Source organism: Rhamphochromis longiceps, linkage group LG20 (assembly GCF_057381845.1).
Source record: "Rhamphochromis longiceps isolate RC_006_pf linkage group LG20, R_longiceps_female_GT1.1, whole genome shotgun sequence".
Classification (NCBI taxonomy): Eukaryota; Metazoa; Chordata; class Actinopteri; order Cichliformes; family Cichlidae; genus Rhamphochromis; species Rhamphochromis longiceps.
The window spans coordinates 6,445,401-6,466,378 of NC_140576.1; the positions used below are offsets into that span (position 1 = coordinate 6,445,401).

At 40.9% G+C, this 20,978-nt stretch overlaps 2 protein-coding genes across 9 annotated transcripts in view; both read left to right on the top strand.

Annotated features, from left to right (window-relative positions):
* The window catches only part of LOC146644798 (forkhead box protein J3-like), a 74,126-nt gene extending 70,874 nt beyond the window's left edge, over positions 1-3,252 (top strand). For all 7 annotated transcript variants that reach the window (XM_085392843.1, XM_085392840.1, XM_085392844.1 and 4 more), the window contains one exon: positions 1,190-3,252. In XM_085392843.1, coding sequence (XP_085248969.1) covers positions 1,190-1,308 — 119 coding nt within the window. In that variant the 3' untranslated portion in view covers positions 1,309-3,252. The remainder of the gene's footprint in view (positions 1-1,189) is intronic.
* A 1,021-nt stretch (positions 3,253-4,273) lies between these two features.
* Positions 4,274-14,527, top strand: pdpn (podoplanin). 2 transcript variants are annotated; one of them, XM_085392848.1, is made up of 4 exons: positions 4,274-4,746; positions 11,437-11,898; positions 12,013-12,121; positions 13,102-14,527. In XM_085392848.1, exons 1-4 carry the CDS (start codon positions 4,683-4,685, stop codon positions 13,106-13,108), a joined length of 642 nt encoding a protein of 213 aa, XP_085248974.1. In that variant the 5' UTR covers positions 4,274-4,682; the 3' UTR covers positions 13,109-14,527. The 2 variants fall into 2 exon arrangements, with proteins under 2 accessions (XP_085248974.1, XP_085248975.1); XM_085392849.1 differs by having other exon boundaries at positions 4,278-4,746; positions 11,437-11,871.
* The last annotated feature ends 6,451 nt before the right edge of the window (positions 14,528-20,978 follow it).

Genomic DNA, 20,978 nt, shown 5'->3' on the forward strand with positions numbered 1-20,978 from the left:
AACACAACCTGCTGAAGTTTAAACTGAGCACCAGAAATGGAGGCGAACGGTGATTTAGGTGACTTTGGATGTGGCGTGGTTGTCGATGAGGATCTCCTGATATTTTTGGATGTTCCCATGAAACCATCTTGAGAGTTTACAGAGGATGGTCTGAAAAAGAAAAAAATATCCAGTGAGCTCTGTCTATCCCTTGGTCACACCAGAGGTCAGAGGAGAATGGTCCGACTGCTTCAAGCTGATAGGAAGGCAACAGTAACTTAAATAACCACTCGGTACAACCAAGTTTTGCATCTCTGAGGGCGCAGCAAGAGATGACCACAGCAGTTCCCACTCCTATACGTCCTACAATGAGTTTTTTTCTGGAACAGTTGGATGGTCAAAATCGATCCATCCTGCCTTGTATCAGTGGTAGGGGCTGGTGGTGATGGAGTGCATTAGTGTTCAGGATATTTTATTGGCATACTTTGTGAATCTTAGCAACAAGTGAGCATTATTTTATCACCATAGTCTTCCTAACTGATTTCTTGAATGCGACCATGAGCTCACTGTACTTAAACGGATGTGCAGCTGCAGGATTTGAAGCAACTGTATGATGCTGTCTTGTCACTTTGGACCAGAATCTATGAGGAATGTTTTCAGCACCTTGTTGAGTCCATGCCATAAAGAATTAAGCCAGCTCTGAAGGCAGAAGGTGGTCTAACCGAGTACTAATGAAGTGAACCAGTAGAAAAACTAGTATAAATTTTCTTTAATTCTCCAGAAAATGATCGATTTGTAGCTCAGAATATTGTTGTGAAGGCACTTAATGCAGCACAGTGCTGCCACATACTGAAGTATCTCGTCATAAAGTTGCATCAACACCTCTCTGATACATTAATTTTATAATTTTCTTAAGATACACTGAGCGTTTTTATAGTATCCAATATGCATTTTAGTTTCAAAGTAACCATTAAAATTCATTGCAGTGACTCACTAATATGAGTCACCATGTCATGATCACCTGTTATTTAGGGCACTTTAAGACGTGGTGTAATGTGCTGACAGTATATTTCTCTGTTTTTGACTTTTTCTTGTTTTTCCTATATTTTAGCTGTGTTTTAGACACTTTTAGTTTCAGCTGTTCTTTGTCCTACTCACATATTTAAAAAGAAATAATTCAGATGTAATTATCATCTTCTTATACATCCAGGTCATCACAGCCAGCTGAGCCAGCAACAACACACGCTGCCTCCGGGACACTTTCAGGTGAGGCGCATGCTCGCTGCCGACGACATCCAGGATGATTTTGACTGGGACTCCATCGTCTAGACTGAGCCGTCAGTCAAAGGGAGCGACGAAGGAAAAGACTTGAAATTAATAAGGAGATGCAGGCAAAGTGTGATGATAGTGACATAAGGTACGAAACTGACTGACCTGCTCCTTTCACCTGTGTAACAAAACAGAAGACAATCCAACAGAAAACAAGATGGGAAGTGATTTTTCTAAACACGCTGGCCTTTTTTTTTCTGATAAAAGTGGTCTATTAAATCTAAAGACAATCATGGAAAAATGGAGATGGGACAGACTGAGACTGTGTCGAACGAAGCCAAGACATAAACACGTTTCGTCCAAAGCGACAACGCTCCGAATTGTCTCTCGTTGTGTCCCCGTTGTGCCAACAGGGTTGCAAGTCGCCAAAGTGTTGTCAGTTCTTCTTTGAATTGCTTTCTTTCTCTTAAATGTGCATCCCGCTGCAGCTCGTGTCCCGTGATCTACAACGTTTCCCAGCCTGTGACTGGAATGAACAAAAAAGATGTCCTCTCCCCAAACTGTCTTAAGAAAACCATCAAATTTGTTTTATTTTTTGCACACACTGAGCAAATCCAGACATTTCATCCTTTCTTCACTGTAGCATTGCTTTGCTCGTTGTTACTTTACATATGTGGTGAGAAGGATAATAGTTTGGGGACAAAATTAAGGACGTTTCAACCTAAATCAAGAGTCGGGGCACCACCTGCTGGTTAAAACAGGTATTTTTAGCTTCTATCCATCTATCACAAATTGTTCCTCCTCTATCTTTTTTCTGTCATACAGGACACTAGCTGTAAACTTCTTCTGCCTATTTTATCGCAAACTTGTCATCAGTATGCGCTTTCAACAGCAGGTTAGTGTGTCATGTTCTCAGGGTGTTATGTCCACATATGTCTTCACACCTCTGCCCTTTACATCTCCTAAATGTGAGGTTAACTGTGTGTCGTGTTGTGCTGTCAGTGTTCAAATCCTGTTGGCTAAATGTTAGCGTTGCCCAGGACTCTGGTCAAATGGATAAAAGTCTTCATTTGTCAGCTGTAATAAGCTGAGTAACAGAATGAGCCTTTTAGTAGAGCCAATATACGTCACTGATCAAAAAGAAAATCAGACCGTCGCGTGACTCAGCATTAACTTATATAGTTTTCAGAGATAAAACTGAAGGGGAGGCAAAAGCGCACATCATTTATGACCCTGCGGATCAGCTCGGTCTTGATTTCTAACATGCCTCATTTGGGAAAAGGCAAGCAGTTTTTTGCACAGCAACAAGTTTGATAGCATCTAGACTAAAATAAATGATAACCGGGAACATTTTAATGCTTTGTCTAAGTAAAGATCAAACAAGATGCTCAACATCATTTGTTTTGTTTTGCTTTTGTTGTTAATGTTAATTTTGTGTATGTACAGGTGTGTGTATAGTCCTCTCCAGTTTCCTTTAGCTTTATATGGCTCAAAAAAAAGAAAAGAAAGAAAACACACATGGGAAACAAGTGAATTTCATTGTATTCACACTTTAAGGTCTCCTATTTTCCATGGTGAAATATTAGACCTTAAAGTGCTTTTTTTTCTTCTTTTTTTTCCTCTTTTGGAAGATCTCAGTGATTGTTCAGGTGGTCTAAACAAGGTAATGTTTAAAAAAAAACACAAAAAACAAGATAAATACTCTTTATTATTGCCATTAAATGCTGTATTACCGTGACCAGCATATATATATATATATATATATATATATATATATATATATATATATATATATATATATATATATATATCTTGTATGTCTGCGTGTAATTGTCCTTGTAAATAACAGTATGTCACTTCTCTGTTTGCCCTGGAAAAATGCAGACTGAAGAAAAAAAAAAAAAAAAAAAGGAAATGGCAAATGGAGATGGGTATTTTGTTATTTCTCTTCCAGGAGAAACATTATGTACATAGCTTGAGTATAATGTAAATAGGTGATTTAAAGAGGGAAAAAAAAACGTTGGCATTTTTGTGTGTCATAAGTAACCTGTGTATGTATGGCGGTTCAGCGGTTCAAATCTGTTTTAGTGTTTATTAAAATGTCATTGACCATTTTTACTGCAATAACCTTGCATCTGCTACCGTTATTTTATCAGCTGTTTGCATGTTTGAAATCTTGAAATAATGCTGTGTGCATGTTGCTGTGCTGTGCAGGAAGATGTGACAGTGGCTTCTGAGTTTTTAGTTTGAGCCTATTTGTGCTGTTTTGGCCCTCGCGGCTTGTTGTCCAACAGGTGTCAGCCTAGCGCCGGGCGACCGTTTGTTTGCCCTCCTCTGCATGTAAACTAGGCAGACCACCCATGCTTGCCTGCGACACACCGTCACACAGTGTTCTAACTGTATTTATGGCCTCTTTTCATTGGAAAGCGGTCCAGAAAGCGCTCTTTCCTCCCGCTGTCTATCAGCCACCCATGTACACTGCCACTTTCTTTATAAATAGAGCAAAACTGATGTTTTAGAAGATCAGCACAAATGAATTCCAGGTGTTTGCTCATATTTACTTAAATCCTGTTAAATATTTGACAGGTAGTATCTAGTCAATCCAAAGATTTGGCTCCTAACTCCTGTGATTAAGGATTATTTGAAACAACCCAAACCTTTGTTTACATCTCTTCCATTCATTCATGTGGAAAGTTTGTTGCTTTAGCTTTCTAATTGTAAAAGACAGCCGGTTGCAGTTTAGTGTGCCTGTCTTGTCTAGATAAATAAGTGTGTATTTATCTGTATCACCTAGTGCATGTGTTGGCATGTGTGAGTGTGTGCATGCTGCTGATATCGCAGGGTTTGCAAACAGGAGTACTGCTGGCTGTGGACCAAGAGGAGGTTTACATGGGGCTGGGCCACGAGGGCTCAAACCACCTTACTGCCCCTATCCAGACACCCTCCTCCCAATCCAACCTGCCCCTTGCTCCTCAGCCCGCCCAGCCCACCGCCACCACAACCAGTACCAGCACCCCTCCTCCACTCTCAGCCACTCACATGCACCCTCTTTTCTCTCTCCTTCCTGCCGTGTGCCATTCCTCCCTCTCTCTCTCTCTCTCTCTCTGCACTCACCCAAAGTGGCCAGATCTCTCCTCTCTTTCTCTTGTCCTGTCTGCATCCCTCCACCACTCTTTCTTTCTCTTCCTCCACGCCGACCAGCCCGAGTCTGTTCACATTCACCTCCACAAGTTGAAAGGATCTCAACCCACCGCTTTCCCAAACTTCCTCCGGCCAAAGACTTTATTTTCATTCTTGACCTTTTTTGGATCCCTCAACATTTTACTACCGTAGACGCCGGTTGGTGTGTGTTAGGTCTCCGGTGTTGTGCCCCTGGGGACGTCTCTGTGGGTTTTGACTGGCGAGAAGAGCGGAGAAGAGTTTTTTTTGACACAATGAAAGTTCAGCTGCTGCTCCTGTCGGCCCTTGTTGGCCTTTTGTGCGCCTTCACAAGTGCAAGTAAGTGAACTCTCAGCTATCACCATCCTACTGTTAGCACACTATGTCCTCTCTCTCTCCCTCTGCCTCCATGTGCCCTCACCACACTTCTCTTTGTCTGCTTTAATCCCTGCCGATTGAACAATAACACTTTGCAGGCTGGATTCATAAGGGGGGAAATGGTCCAGGTTTCATTTGTATTCATTAATAAGTTAATGCGATTGTTTGTTTACACGCAAATACACAAGTGTTAAACACTTAAATAACTAACACTTTTTTTGTGTAATATCTAAGAATATTTCTTCTAGCATCTGCGGTTAATCCACCAAACTTGGCCAAAGATCAGTGATTGGAAAAGCGAAGGTGTTAATTTAACAAAGAGGGATCAGCTCACATGAATGCTCCGTGTTCATTTTAACAAATTACCTCATCCTGCTTTGCTGTATTTTTCCCTCGCTGTCACTGTTGTCTCCTTTTTTCTTTTTTTCTTTTTTTTTGCAAGCATGGGGGGAAAAAATATATGATGTAATAGCAAGAAGCTCTGGTGCCTCGTGTCTGTAGTTTTCTTGGCACAGCCAAAAGAGAAGAAAGCAATATCCTTTGGAAGCGTCCCAAAAACTGTGGTCATGTGCAGGGGGGGGGGCTGTAAACTGTAACATACACCGTACATATTTATCCGAAAGCCTATCCTGTGCTTCCTCTCGTTTTACTCCTGATTCTCCTATTTCTCTCTTGCTGCACTTGATTTTGTTTTCTCCTTTTTCCCTCTGTTTTTCTTCTCCCCCCTTCATCTGTGCTTTGTCTCCAGTCGCTCTCACAGCATGTATCATTTAACTTTCTGTCTTTCTTTGCCTTGCTTTCTTCTTTTGCCTTGACCAGCCACTCTCTGCCCAGTAGTTGTGGCTAAAGCCCGAGGAAAGTGCAGGGCAGGGCAGGGCCGTTTTGTGTCTATGTGGGTGTATTAATAGTGGGAGGCTCTATATTTAAGAGGGTCATATGGATGAGAGAGGAGCAAGAGACGTGATGAACTTTGAGAGCTGCCCCACCCTCTTTTACCCGTGTGTTGTTAGCATGTACAGCACACCAGCCCTTGGCATTTACCCATCTTTGGTGGGGTTGCAAACTTTACCACTTAAAATAACCCCTTCCTTCTCCACCCCCCAACCACCACCGTCTCTTAACAGCCCTTCAGCTTTCTCAAGCTCTCTCTCGTCCAGGTTCATGAGTGTAACCCTCAGATTTGGGGGAACACAGGATGCACAAAAAGCGATGGGTCTATTGTTACACGACAAGCTTTTCCTGGTCTGTGTGTCTCTCCCGTTTTATGGCGGGGTTTGCTTTTTTAACTGAGGAAGAAACTGCTGAAGTTTTCAGAAAGTCTTCCCTGTTCTTGTTAAGAATACAAAGGAAATCAGTCATTCCCCACTCATACCTCACAAATGGAGCCTTTCTAACTCCCATCTCCATCCTGTACAATCATCCACCACCGCCCTCTCGCTGCTACTCCCCCCGCCCCTCCCCTCGTCTCCTTCTTATGAGTTTTGTCTGCAGTTGCTTGGCCAGTAACATCCCATTCACATCTGGCCGCCAAAGGAAGAGGTTAATGCCCTTTGTCCGAGCCCGCTTGAAGAAATGACCCAAATGTTGCGCTCCTGTTCCAAGTATGAGACACACGCGCGTAAGGAAAGACCACGAGGTCCGAGGACTTCTCACACCAACTGAATCTAATTAGGAGAAGAAAAAATGTAAAAAAAAAAAAAAAATGTAAAAATAAATAAATAAATAAAATACTTCCATACTTCCAAAAATTTCCCTAAGGAGAAAGATTCATCTGTTTAAGGAAAGGGGAGGTGGAGACTGTTTTATCCCAGACCAAGCCCTTATCCTGACGAAACTGAGACAGTAGCAGCTCCAAAAAGATTAGAAAAAACACCAAGATTTATGTGCATATCCTCAACAAGTAAAAAGGCACAAATGCCAGCCTTGCACTTCCTCTGTGAGACATGGAAAACATGAGAAAGGAAATGCAAGCCTGGATGTTCAGCATGATAATGCACCGTAACTTGTTTATTTGTGTTCCCTTCGTTTAACATCACGCCTGTTCCGGTTCATTGTGCTGTGGCAATGTAGTGAGAAACTGTAATGCCCGAGATTAAAGGCCAACTTGATGTAGTGCCAATTTCTGCCCCTGGTGATAGAGTCCAGATGGGACCTGCTGCATGTCTTTTTTATCTGAGTTAGAGTGGGAGGAGAAAAACACGAGTGGCTATAAAATGAATGTGGACACACATTCAACGCACATTGTGTTGCATCTGCGATAAGGCCGGCTGAGAATATTCCACTCTTGCTTCAAAAAGTCCTCAGCGTGCACTGCATGGCACGGCCCGGTGTTTTTAGAGATGACTCCCACTAGTTTCGCAGGGGAGTGTACGTCATGTGACATCTCATGTTGGTGTGGTGAGATGGGGAGGGCGTCTGTATCGCTCACACTTTACTCCCTAAACACCACGAAAAACATTCCTGAGATTCGAAGATGAACACACTCCCTCACATCTCGTGCACTGATCTTTTCTGTCTGCATAAGGGGGCTTCAGTGACAGCTAATTGTGATAATAATGAATGGAAGCCTGTACTCCCACCTTTGCTGTCTCTGGCTGTATATTATTGTGTCCCTCCATCACTCTTTTGTTTTTTCGCTTTAATTTATATCAGAAAGGAGTGAACTTCCCCCCTCCATTTCTTTCTCACCTCATTTTGCCCAATTCCTTTACAGCTTTTCACTCAGCCCTTTTCTTCACCTCGCCCTCCCTGTCCTGTTTTTTATTTTCTGCGTCACTTAGTTTTTTAGAGGAAATTGTGGGAACAAAATATCATGGTGGACCAAAATAATTTATTAAGCTTATGTTTTACTAAGTAATAATTGTGTTTATTTTTTTTTTACTCTAAGTTAACCCTTTAATGCACAAGTTCACATACATGCACACAAACATGAATGAAGGTTTTCGGGGCGCTGGATGATGTTTCAAGCATGCTTGACATGAAAACCGATGCAATGATGAAGAAGGTTTGAAAAGAAAAGAAAACTGCTTCCAAAAAAAGTTTAGTTATTTAATGAAAACTAACTGGAGTTATTTTTTTTTACCTTAAAATTTAAATTATATATAGATTGAATAAATATCCTTAGTGTAACTCTTTGTCAGTTTGGTAAAATTTGTTATTACAGCTTGCCTGATGAGGGGCTGATGGAGGTGTTTTTCGAGGGTTTGGATGTTTACAAGACTGTGAGTCAACTGCTTAAAGTAATACCTATAATGATTTGCAGAAACTCTGCCACTGGCATATGCCCTCCACGCAACAATAAAAACCGACTAAAACTGACCCTGAAAGTAATAAAAACGAAACTAAAGGTAAACATGTTCAGAATGATAAACACTGAACTGAAATAAGAAGAGCAGCTCTGGAAACTAACTGAAACGTAACTAAATTAAAAAGGAAAAAAAAAAAGTCAAAATTAAATCAAACACTGAAACTCGCGAGAAAAAGCAAAGCATCCAACTTTGCAGTCATCGTTTAACTGACTGAGAGTCAGACTAAAACTAGTTGTAGAAACTGTAGCAGCGTCAGGCTTCCTGTTCTAGGTCTGTCCATTTGCCCCCTGAGGATGAACACAAGCTCACCTATGTGTTGCACACACGCAATACATCTTGCTATAAGCGGACACACCATGTTCACAGTGAAATCAAGCACTCTAGACGGGACACGGGGTGCTCCCTGGCGTCTCACTTTTGAAACATGCCATTCCCTCAAAGCTCCCCCTCCACCCTTGCTGCTTTCTCTCCCCCCTTCTCTTTCTCTCCAAGGATTCAGCCTTCTCAGCGGTTTCATCAGCAACAAACCTATCCTCAGGGAGTCTGGTTTATGAAGACGACGATAGTGAAGAAGTAGATTAAAAGGAGAGGAGGGGGGAGTGTATGTAAGCCGTTAAAAGTCACTGTGTTACTCACTAATGCAGCTGCATTAACCCAGAAGGGCTAGCACGGTGGGGAGGAAATACTACTCAGAGCTAATTGTGGGAACTGTACACATAATGAAACAATTGGTAGTGGAGAATGAGGGAGTGATTACACGTAGCACAGAGCCACGCTCAGTGGAGCACAGACCATTTTATCATCGCTTACAGACGTTCCAAACAAACAGTCTGAGTCGCCATTAGTAAACCCCCTTCTCAATAGTCTTCCTCAGTGGGAACAAATGTTTTGTTATATTTACCCCCGCCTGTTGCTAATGAACACACCAGGCAGCACAGTGCTGCACCGGTTGGTAGACTAACCCCAGCCATTCAAGACTTATTTTTACCCTGGGTAAAGCATTCTCTATTATTTCAGGTATTTAGAAGAACTGGACAAAAACGGAGCTGGAGAGAGCATGATGTCAGGAGCTAAGTTTGGAAGACTCGCACAGAAGCTCATTTTTGCTCTCTGCAGTAAGGAGGCTTTGTGCGATGAATAGCTTTTAATCGGGGGTTTTTTTTCCAAAGAAAAAGGCGCAACTTCAGGCCAGCAGCTTGTCAGTGGAAAGTTAGGCGCAGACTGTAATTTTGGTGCCACGCTGAAATCTACCTCCTTAATTTTGAAACGGTGCTGTCCAGGCTAGAGTTTCATTTGTGGCTGGGAGGATGTTGAACGTGGGGAGATGGAGCTCTGGTTATTGGTGGGAAATGATCATGTTGAGCCCAGGCCGGCTCGTGGTCCAGACCCTCATGAAAGAGGCAAAATAAACGCTAAATACATGTTTTTTACAGATGGGACAAAATAAGAGACTACCATGACACAGATGGTCTTCTGAGCTCTGACAAAGTGCGTTTTAGATATTAAACATCAGTCAAGAAAACATATGAAACTACAGAAATACAAATGAACTCAGATGTTTTAAACTGCATATCGTCTTCTTTTTTTTACCTTTTCAAAGAAACTTTCATGCTTTCTCCCTGTGACCCCACCCTCCTGTGACTGCACGGATTAAGTGTCTGATGGTTAACAAGCCTGTGTAAGCTCTGCTTACACATGCGGCAGTGGCTCCCTCCACAGGAAATAAGTCAGAGCATGTGGCATGCAAGTTCGCAAACACGAGGCCCTGAAGACCGGATAGAGGGATGGGGAGGGGGAACAGAGGGAGGATGCATATTATATGAAGTCAATGGGTGGGGTGTGCATGCTGATACAGTGCTGATGATGGGAGAACCTGTATGAGACAGACGAGGAGTGTGAGAAGGGGGAAAGGTCAAGTAATGACATCATGTTGTGAGTGAAGCGTCTAAACATTAACGCTGTTTATTTTTCACATTTTCACCCATCCCCACAGACGGAGGCAGATCTATTGTCCATTTATTTACTGGTATTGTTATAAACTTCGCATTTTGACTCACAACGATAAAGTTCGTCATTGTCTTAGACCGGGTATTTTTTTTCTTTTTTTTAGCTAACAATGATAAAGTGAAAGGCTACAGATAGGACGATTGAACTGAAACATTGCTGAATTATGTCAAACAAGAATTTGGTTGAAACGACAATGGCCTTTCAAACTTCCACGGCATGAACATGCCAATCAACTGTGCTCTGAAGTTACAAAGAAAACAGAGCTTAAACAAACAACATTTAATGTCCACTTTTACTTGAGCTATCATCTTGCTGAGTGTTGGATATGTACTAATGCACAGGTTAATGATGAAGGTATTATAACATAGATACCGATATGTTGGTATTAGCATTTATAATCGGCCAGTAAATGAAAGCAAGTGACATGAGAAACACCCTTCAAACATGAGTGTTGATGTTGCACGGTTTGTCCATCAGAGGGCATGCCTCAACTTCCCTTTTGCGCCCCATGTTTGGTGCGCACAACCAGCTGATCCACGCAGAGCCTGTCAGAGCGTAAACGAGTAATTTACTCAACTTGCTGAAACTGTAAAACAAGATTATTTTTCAACTGAATTGTGATATTATCTTAGTAAGCACTCTTAAATAACTGCAGATAATACATGTTAGGGAAACCTGCTTATGTTTTGTGTGTGTCTTCTCAAAGAAAGAAATATTGACTGGAGTTTTTAAATGATCAAATATCAATATCAGTCTCAAAAATGTGTCAGGGTTCTTTTAAGTGCACGATCACGGTTTTAAAATCACCCGTCCTGAATATTTAATGCTAGGGTCCATCAGGCTAATACTCAGTGTTAACAAAAGCCAGATGTTTATCTGTTAGTATTCAAAGCGACATCTGTAACATGTCGTTTTTCATCACTGAAAAGTTCGTGATCAGGTGGAATTGCATTAGCAGTACAACCCCAGTACCTGGGTGCATTTTACCTAGCTGCACCAAAAACATCCTTTCTTGTTTTTCAAACTTGAACTTACTTTTAACTTAACTGGAAAAAGATATAAATAAAAAAAGAAATAAAAAAAACCAAAAATAAATTATAATTTGATGAGTTTTGAATACTGGGAGATTTTCACAGTTAAATTAAAGAAATCAGCAGAGACATCGATATCACAGGGAGAAAGCCAAAAATGACCCATCGAGAAAGCACTCTGTGATAGTGAAAAAACAAATTTTGATAGATGGAAACCTGTGACCTGGGAAGCTTGGGTTAAACAGCTTTCTGCCTTGAATGTTTGGCCTGTTTTTGATCTTATATTTCTTATTTCCTCCCCCCAGATCCAATTACAGACCCTACAGAACTTCACTCTTCATCTGTGGTCATTACAGAAGGAGAAACCACACCTGGTGTTGCTCTAGAGGCTAATCCTACCACTGTTGTCACCAGTCATCCTCCATCTGTACCAACTACGGCCCATTTCGAAATTACAACACACGTTTTCAATGACCATATGAGTGTGCCTGTGCCTACAACTGAAGCCCTAGTCACTGAAACAGAAGCTCCCAATACACCTACCCAATACGCTGAATATACGTCTGAGGAGACCACATCATCCACTGAGCAAGTACTCAGTGAGTCCCAAACAGACGACCTCACTGAGACAATGGGCCCTACTGGGACAGTGATCCCTGCTGACACAGAGGGCACTGCTGAGAGAGTGGGCCCTGTTGGGACAGAAACCACTGACCTGATCATTGAGGAGGACACAGAAGGTGAGGAAAGTGTGGGAGAAAGGAGAGGTCAGTTTGAATAGATATAATGGTGACACTTAATAAGTCTAACATACACTTAATAACCATTGCTGTTTAAATATATTAACTATGGATCTAAATGCACTAACTCTCATCTAACAGAGGCCCTGAGCTCTGGACAGATTGTGGGCATTGTAGTCGGCGCCCTGCTGGCAGTGGCCGTCATCACAGCAGTGGTGATTGTTGTCTTGAAGAGGATGGGCGAATACTCGTAAGTAACTCACTACCGCATGTACATAAGCACAAAGATTAAATCCATGGCAGTGTTACATAGATGTTGGGCACTGAGTCATCACTGAACCATCCAAGAATGAAGTCACATAGGAAAGAAAAGGTGACTACGAATTCTCCCAAACCAGCATTTCAATCAAAATTGTTCCTGAGCACATGTGAACACAGACGTTCCTTCCTGAAAGTAGATCAAGTCCATATGAAGTGACAGTTTTCTGTCCCCTGTGAACATATGATGATAATTACTGCTAATAATGATGGCGAATTTTTGTGTCACAGGTCTGCAAGGAACAAAAAGCCTGGCAGAAAGCAGAGTGTTATGGTCTTTGTAAAGTTTTCTATTTTACCCCTTCAGCTAATCATTTTAACCCCTCACACACCTATTTACAGCCGTCTTTTTCCCAAGAGCTACTGACAAGGCTCCATAGTTGTTCCTCTGTTTGCTGACATAGAGTCCCATGCTTCTAGGTGGAAAATCCAGCATTCATGGTGACAAGTGGCCTTAAAATGAGCTTGTTTATTGACTTAGTATCGGTCTACATGGCCCATGGCCGTCAGCTAGAGGGGTTTTGTGTTAACAACTTGATTTGATCCCTAGAAACACAGGGGCTTTGTACATTAGAAACAGGGTTGCTAACCAGAGCAATCGCCATCTGTTTGTTTTTTTAATAAGTTAACCAATAATCAGATTTTCTTTAGTTATTGTACCGTTTGAAATAAAAAAAAACACAAAAAAACTTTTTCACAGAAATTGAAAATTGTGTATTTTTTTTTAACTCCATTCAACTTTTGAAGCTGCGTAATCTATGAATTATGCATAAAACCCAGCTTTGTTCACCATCTAATTTTACTTAACAAGTCCCCCGATGAATTAACTTTAAAATAATATAAACCCTAACTGCCAATCATATAAAAAAAATCTTTTCCATCTCTGACCGGATCTCTCTTTGTATCCCACAGACCTTGAGGAAAAAGCCTACAAAGCAGCGGGACCGTGCGAAGTTCTGGAAATTCTGAACTACTGAACTGTGACGTCATTTCTGATTATTAAAAACAAGCACGCGATGCCAGAACTAAGCAAACCTAACCAGCTCTCTGGACTGTGTTAACAAAAGCGAGGGGCGAGGGGCACGGGGTGGGGAGGGTGGGGGGTTTATTTTTTTAATGTATATATTGCCAAAATCCTCACCTGCCCCTGCAAACTTCCTGATCCCGAGGAGCTGTTAAAGAGAACAAAACAAGGTGACAACAGGATGTCAGGAAGAATTTCAGGCTTTTCAAATGCATTTTGTAGAAAAAAGACAAGACAGGGGTAAGTCCTCCACATAAGCGATTTAGTGACTGACTTAGATTAATACCAAGAAAGAAAAATGACATAAAAATTAGAAATACTTACAAATCAAAGACATAAGGAGGCTGGGATTAGGAAAGAAAACAAGAAATACTGTTGCCAATTTTGCTGGATGTATATACAGTGCTAGACAAAGACTATACTGCATTCAGTTACTCTCATATGTTGCACTCGCATAGGCTAGGCATTTAATATTATGGAATATGCAGTACACTATGTACAGGCAGCCTTAGGCTATTGTTGTGGCTAAAGCACCCACGAGCACCGGTATAGAGTATGCTGTCATGCAGCCCCTAATAGGTTGGCCAACTGGATGAAGCTTCTGGCCCTGGTGAGCTCTGAGGGTCATCAGACACGAAAAGACACCCCTCGTTTGCAAGAGTAACGTGACATTCTGCCCAGTTTAACACTTACATATAAAAACCTAATACATATCTGTGAAATTTAGCAGAAGGGTTTGTGCCACTGTCTCTGGTATTCTCTAGCTAGCTAAGATGATTTTTTTTATTTTTTTTTTGGAAGTGCATTAAAAATGTGAATTGAATGTACTTTTAAACTGATACCCATTCCAAAACAAACAACTTGGCCCGTTAGCTTATAAAGGCTCGCACATTTGGTTACCAGACATAGCAGTGACATTGTCTTGACAGTGCTTCTGTTAATACCAGAACAGCCATCCAGTCTTTTCAGTTGACCTGACCCTAGATCACATGCATAGGATGACAATTTATAATTGCACTTTGTTTTAGTGCAAAGTGTTTGGCAGTTATGCCTTTTTTTTTTTTTTTTTGCAAGAGTGTGTCACATGGATGTACAAATAATGACGTCTCGGCTTACCCCTGCTTGCTTTAAAAACGTATTTAATATGTGCACTGAATGAGTGGTGTAATATTTAATGAACAAGCTTCAGACACTGCAAATGTTTGCAACGATACATGTCCCTCGTCCCACCCACCCCTTCTGCTTTGCTGCATATTATCACTTCTGAGTCTTTAATTTGTGCCGTCTGATTCGTTCAAAACGTTTATTTAATTGCAGTGCTTTTGGTCATACTGTTTCAATAAAAACAATTTAAAACACAGTATTTTTTTGTACTAAATTATTCTCTAAAAGCTGCCCTTTGTCTTTGGAAAATATCTCTTTTCTGTTTATTGTCCCGTTCGGATCCTATCAGTTGCAGATGATCATATAGATGGCTTGGAAACGCCTCCGAGTGAATTTACTCTTTATCAGAGCTTTATCCACTCTTAACTTGGAAAAATACTTGCGACAGTTAAAATCACATGACACTTATTTTCTGTTTCCACATTCAAAATGCCACCGTTATTAACGACCCTCCCCGGGGGCAGTGTCCAACTGCCCACTGTGATTGGCCCGTTTAAGTAATGCTTCAGATTTTCAAAAAGAAAAAAGAAAAAAACAGCCCCTATTAGCAAGCACACAAACAGAACCAAATATGGAGTACCATATGGCCTTGAATCATTGGGTCTGTTGAGCCCTCTGACAGTTAGGTGTGTTTTTTTTGTGCCGTGTTGCGGGGCTTTTCATACGGTGCTGTTAAGCTGGGGCAAGGCTCCAACATTAGGCTGTGAGCCGCACAGAGATGCTCTGTCTCTGGCAACCTCTCCTCCGTGTGGTTTTAGGCAGCGGCCCAACACCCACCACCCCAGCCTCTGCCCCAACGGCTACTTCATAACTCTCTTTAGCTCACTCTCTTGCCTCAGACTTCTGGGAACAATGGAGTCTTTTGAGAAGGGCAAATGGAGACCCTATGGGCTGTGGCTGTGAAGCTGCTCTCTTCTTCAGCAAGGGAGAATTCTGTACATCGCTACAAGGTGGAGTCACTTCCTGGGTGGGCCCCTGCCCTGATCATGTGCACTCACACACACAGAAAGAAATAACAGAGATCTAAATCACCAACTTTGTGCCGATGAACACATGTTAGAAGCATTATAACAGTCATCCAGCAGCAGAATGTCTCAGGGAAGGCAGCTGTTAAGATCACCAATCAAAGTGTGTCATTTACAGAGAGAGTCCAACTCAAAGTCATCATGACGCATGGTTGAAGCAGCACACGCAGGTCTGTGTATCATCCGACTGTTTGTATGGCATGCAGGCATAAATGTGAGCTTTGTGTTTGTGTGGGCACACTGCGTGCGTCTGGACTGTACAGGTTTCATATATTAACCAAATCCAAGTAATGTGGTCATCAGGTTTTAGTCACTACAAAAAGTCCCCCTCCCACTCCGCCTCCCCTTCCTGTACGCGTCTGGGGGGATAACTGAAAATCTGTCTGAGAGGAAGGAGGAAATCATTCGTCTCTAGCGGACAGATGGATACGGCGATATCTTTCGCCTAAACTTAAGACTGTTGGATGTGAGTTTGTTTTTGCGACAGCCAGATCACTCTAGATCACTCATAGCTGACTGTGAGCTGCCTGTTTTTGCGACGTAGTCCACAAAGGAGAAAACTGATTATCTTTATTATTTGTGGGATCATGTTTGGCTCGGTCAGCAAAATGTAATCCTAACAGGACAACTGAAGCACAGATGGTATAACAATAAAAGAATTTCTAAATACAAACCTGAAAATCAGCACCAGGTTGATTCTGTTAGATTGGCTGTTTACAAGCGAAGCTGCTTACCTTATATGGCCCCGAAAGGTTGATTCTGTTCATCTGGACGTAGCGTTTTCAGTGGCAGAAGCGTTTCCTCACTCATTGTTCATTCAGTGGGCTGCTTTCAGTTATTGTGCAAATGTGCTGTTTTTAAGGTTGGGGAAACCTGCAGTCAGCTGAGACTCAAGAAGTCACTTGGATGAGTGACGAAACGTTTCTCCCACTGAAAACGCTACGTCCAGATGAACAGAATCAACATTTTGGGATTCACTTATCTAAGTAGTTAAATAACACAGCACGCCACACAGAAAGACACGGAAAAGGAAGGGAACTAATAAAAGTGTTTAGGTAACATTAATGAGATTTGACAGCTCTTTTTTAAATATAAAACACTGTTAACGTATAACAGTTTTTTTTTTTTTTTAAAAAGATGTCACTATACTGTTTATAATTGCGGGCAGCATGGTGGTTAGCACGCTTGCCTTGCAGCAAAAAAGGTCCTGGGTTCAACTCCACCATCTACCTGGGGCCTTTCTGTGGGGAGTTTGCATGTTCTCCCCATGTCCGGGTGGCTTCCTCCCACAGTCCAAAGACGTGAGTGTGAGCGGTTGTTGTCTCTCTGTATTAGCCTCTCACAGCTGGGATAGTCTCCAGCCCCCTGCTACCCTGAATTGGATAAGAGGAAGAAAATAGATGTTTATAATTGGTACTTACATGATACAGTCTTGCAGTAAAATGTGTTGTGGTAATGGTGCACAGGTTTCAGTTATCCTTACTGACCACTAAATTTTTACCAGTAGTTAGTTGAACTGGTTGGCTTGTGACCTACCTCTTGCCAAATGTCAGCTGAAACATGAGCGTACTCTCAGATAAGTGCCTGTGCATCTGCAGTGTTCATCTCTTGGAGTTGAATGAATACGATCCTACGGTTCACCAGTGTTCAGGGGTTTGTGATGTCATGAAAAAATGTCAGCCTATAGACCTTTGAGTGGCACAGACAGCTGGGCCCACAAGTGGGGGTGGAAAACTAAAGAGAGGGTGCTCAAAGTTGAGTGACATGCAGAAACAGTGTGTGTGTGTAGTCAGATATATTATGGATAATGCAGGAGAAAACTGAATTTGCTTTCACAAAGAGGTGGAGATAGTAGAGCAGGTAGAAGATTGATGCTGTATGTGCCTTTATGAGTTATATACGTGTGTACGGTGTCTATATATACACAGCATGCTCCTTGATGGGGTTTAGTGTGACCTCTGAATGTGTGTTTGCATGCAAAAGCAAATCGGGGCTGTGATTTTGAAGGGCACATGCTTTATATGGACTTTAGGGGATTATTAGCATGTAAGTGTGATGTGTGCAAGTACAAGATATAATACAGTGGGCTGGAGTTACATGCACATGTGTGCAGGATCAAGTTTTTACACACAGTTTGTACTTGTGTGTGACATTTACATATTCTTCACTGAACATCTGGCATGCAACAACACGAAGCAATAAAATTTTTATTTGGTCCGAGTGACGTGACATGTTGTCTGATTACAGGCAAGTCTTTGTCTGGGTGTGTGGCATGCATCTCCTATAAGAGACCCTTTATTGTTTTTGTACCAGTGTTCTGCTCAGTAATCTGTCTGATACATGAGAATGTTGTAGGACACGTCTTTCTCTTTCCTTCTTTGCCTTGTATGATGGTGAAGGTTTCATTGTGCACAGTGTTATTGGCACAAACTGGCTCCTGCTGCACAGGACACACTTTTCTTTAGTTTACTTTCTTAATCGCTCATCAAAAATATTAGCAAATGTTCAACCTTTTGACATAAAAAAATATTCTATTCTATTTTTTGACCATAAGAACTTAACACTCAACTTAACTTAATTTTCATACTCATCAGAGAATTTGCTGACCTGAGTTACCCTGTAGACAGAGGTGTTGTTATTGTGGAAAAAAGCTCACCTTATCAGGATAGAAAATTTTCCTTTTATAATCAGGACCACAATGTACAACTTTCATACGATTTATAGTACTCAAACATTCCCAACAGCATAACATAGCCAGTGGATGCCCTAACTTTAGGGTCATTGATTGATTGAAATTATCATCAATATGTCGGAGAAGATCCTGAGAGCGGTACAGCAGTGAGTGTCTGCAAAACTTGTTGGTGCTTCTGTCATTGTTTAAGGCTTAATTTCTGCCAGTGGTGTTGGTGATCTTGTCAAAATTGAAATTATGAACACAGAAAAGTACTGTCAGAGTTTGATCCACCATGGAATACAATGGCTTCATTTTTTTAGTATGACAATGATTCAAAACACACTACTAATGTAGTAAAAGCCTACCTGATAGAAAAACACACAGTCATGGATTGGTATCACCACACCCCAGACCTAAACATTATTGAAGCAACGTGAGATCATCTTGACAGAGAACAGAACAAAAGACAGCATCAATCTAAAGAAGCCTGGAGAATTATTCATGAAAACTACTTACACAAATTACAAGAAAGCTTGTCTAAGAAAGTTCAGACAGAGTAGTTTTTGGTCATAACAAACACCAACTTTCAACATTGCTAGAATCATGCAAACTCTGTTTTTGGACAATATATACACTGTATTTCCTTCCATATATGTTTGCATTTTTAATGAACTGCTCCATCTATTTCCCAGTTTTCTTGCAAAATATCAAGAAATGAGGGATGGATCAAGACTTTTGCACAGTAAATTTAACAAAGACTAACAGAAAACTGTATTTAACAGTAAAGGAAAAACAAAACATACAAAAGAAAATATTTTTCAATAATTTTAGACTAATAGACTGGCTTACCTTATAGCTCACAAACTAGCTGTTGCATTTACTACATGAACTCATTTAAGTATCCCTTGTTTTAAATACTGTCTCCAAGTTTAAACCAATGAATAGAGTCATGAAACATGTTTATCTTAAATGTATAAATTACAAAATCACTTCACAATTTAATCCGACTAAATTATTTTTCTTCCCCGATAAAATGTCTGGAGTGGAGAAAGTATAAACACAGGGATACAAAAGCAACTTTAAAAACACACTTTATCTTTGTGCAAGTCAGCACATAGAAGGGTTTTTTGTATAGTGTCACTGCAAAGATTTTCTATGTGTAAGCTAACATTTTTCCCTGAGTTAATAAAGCGATGATGTGACACTACAGCTTGATCACTCATTGTGTTCTACATTTTATGTGCTCATTCGCATTTTTATTTGCAAAGCTCCTCTCCACATTTCCAACTGCTTAGCCATGTGTTTGACGTAACTTCCAGGCACTCAGCACCTGCTTAGACGATGACTTGACAGATGTGTCTGACCAGCAGACTCAATTGGAAACTTCTCATTATAATTCCACAGCTGGAATTGCCATCAGCTGTGAAAGGCACGCTGGAGCTCTGGGTAAGTTTCGCTATGACAAGCTATAAATAAACATCATCATAGTCAACTTGCCATTAAATGAGCTATGTGCCACCTAATGCTGTTTATCCCTAAAGAGCCACTGCATATAAGCTCACCATACCACACTGTACCAACTACTTCAGGTTTTCAAAGTTGGAATTTACAAGTGGGAATATAGAGTAGAAATGTATATATAATAGATGAAGCTTTGCTATTTATGATGAAACACCCCTTAGAACATATAAAATTAAAAGAGACATGTCATGCATGTGCCATGAGAGTACCACCCTTGTTCTGCACAAAGAGTCTGGTGAACTTGTTCAGATGCTTTCAAAATCCTGTACGCTAAGGTGGACATGATGCCAAGTGTCTGTCAATGTAGATGTGAGCTTAATATGAGCTAGTGCCTTGTCTAGTAAGGGAAAACAGAGAAGTGCTCAGTGCACATCGTGAAACTTCTTGACACAACATGACAACTGTAATGAAGGAGACCTGAAAATAATGTACTAATTCAAGTGGAAACATCTATTTAACAGCTAACTATCAATGCAAGTTGTAAATGAACCAGAAAAATACGTGCCTATTTACCTTCCATCCTTAGAAACGTTTTTGTAAACAGTTATATTTATACGTTTATCAATTAAAAACTGAAATTACACTTCTACTAAACACTGTTAGAACTAGGATGAATTACTCATTCTAAATGTCTAAAAACGCGCTAGTCCTACTGTAAATGATCAAAGTTTCAGAATTACCCGCATGGAAGGTGCACCCAGAGCCCACAGAGTTTATTATATGCCGCCCTCTACAGGTCAAATCCATACACTGCACTGACTGTTTGGTTTTAGTGTTTTTTAAAGAAATTAAAATATCCCCTGTTGTTATCATTCATTATGAGATTCAGCAAGATTGAAATGGCCATTATCCCCTTTCACTCTGGGGGTCGGATGCTAGCACATTATCCAAAGAGGCTGTTTGGTACCACTGTGTCTTTTTGTAAATATTGCACTCTGATCTGGCCATAAGAATATAAGAAGGAAACGACAAGCTGGGCGAGTACCAAGGGCTGAGAGAAGAGCACTCGATGCAGTGCGCAGGACCCTCAAGCTCCCAGGCCTCCGGTTGAGGACCATTTTTAAAGCTAGCAATTACAATAATAAAATAAATTTAAAAATATATCAACAGAGGATTTCTCACACCTAACAACCACAAACATGAAGATGGGACTTTTGTTTTTAAAGAGTAAAAGTCAGCAGAACTGGAGCTGAATGTCTAACATTTATTAAAAAATAAATAAACAAGCTCCACATTAATATTCACATTTAAATCTGAAACGACAGTTTGGCTGCCTCTCGCTTATAGCGTGTATGTGCTTTTGCTTTCAAGTTTTTTATGGGCTTTAACAACACTGCTTTTGATTGGACCAATTTTGACATCCATTTTGTCTGACCAATCA

Coding starts and splice junctions, on each gene's coding strand:
- pdpn (XM_085392848.1), top strand. CDS start 4,683: ATGAAAGTTCAGCTGCTGCTCCTGTCGGCCCTTGTTGGCCTTTTGTGC. Junction 4,747..11,436: donor GTGCGCCTTCACAAGTGCAA/GTAAGTGAACTC, acceptor TCCTCCCCCCAG/ATCCAATTACAGACCCTACA. Junction 11,899..12,012: donor AAGTGTGGGAGAAAGGAGAG/GTCAGTTTGAAT, acceptor CTCATCTAACAG/AGGCCCTGAGCTCTGGACAG.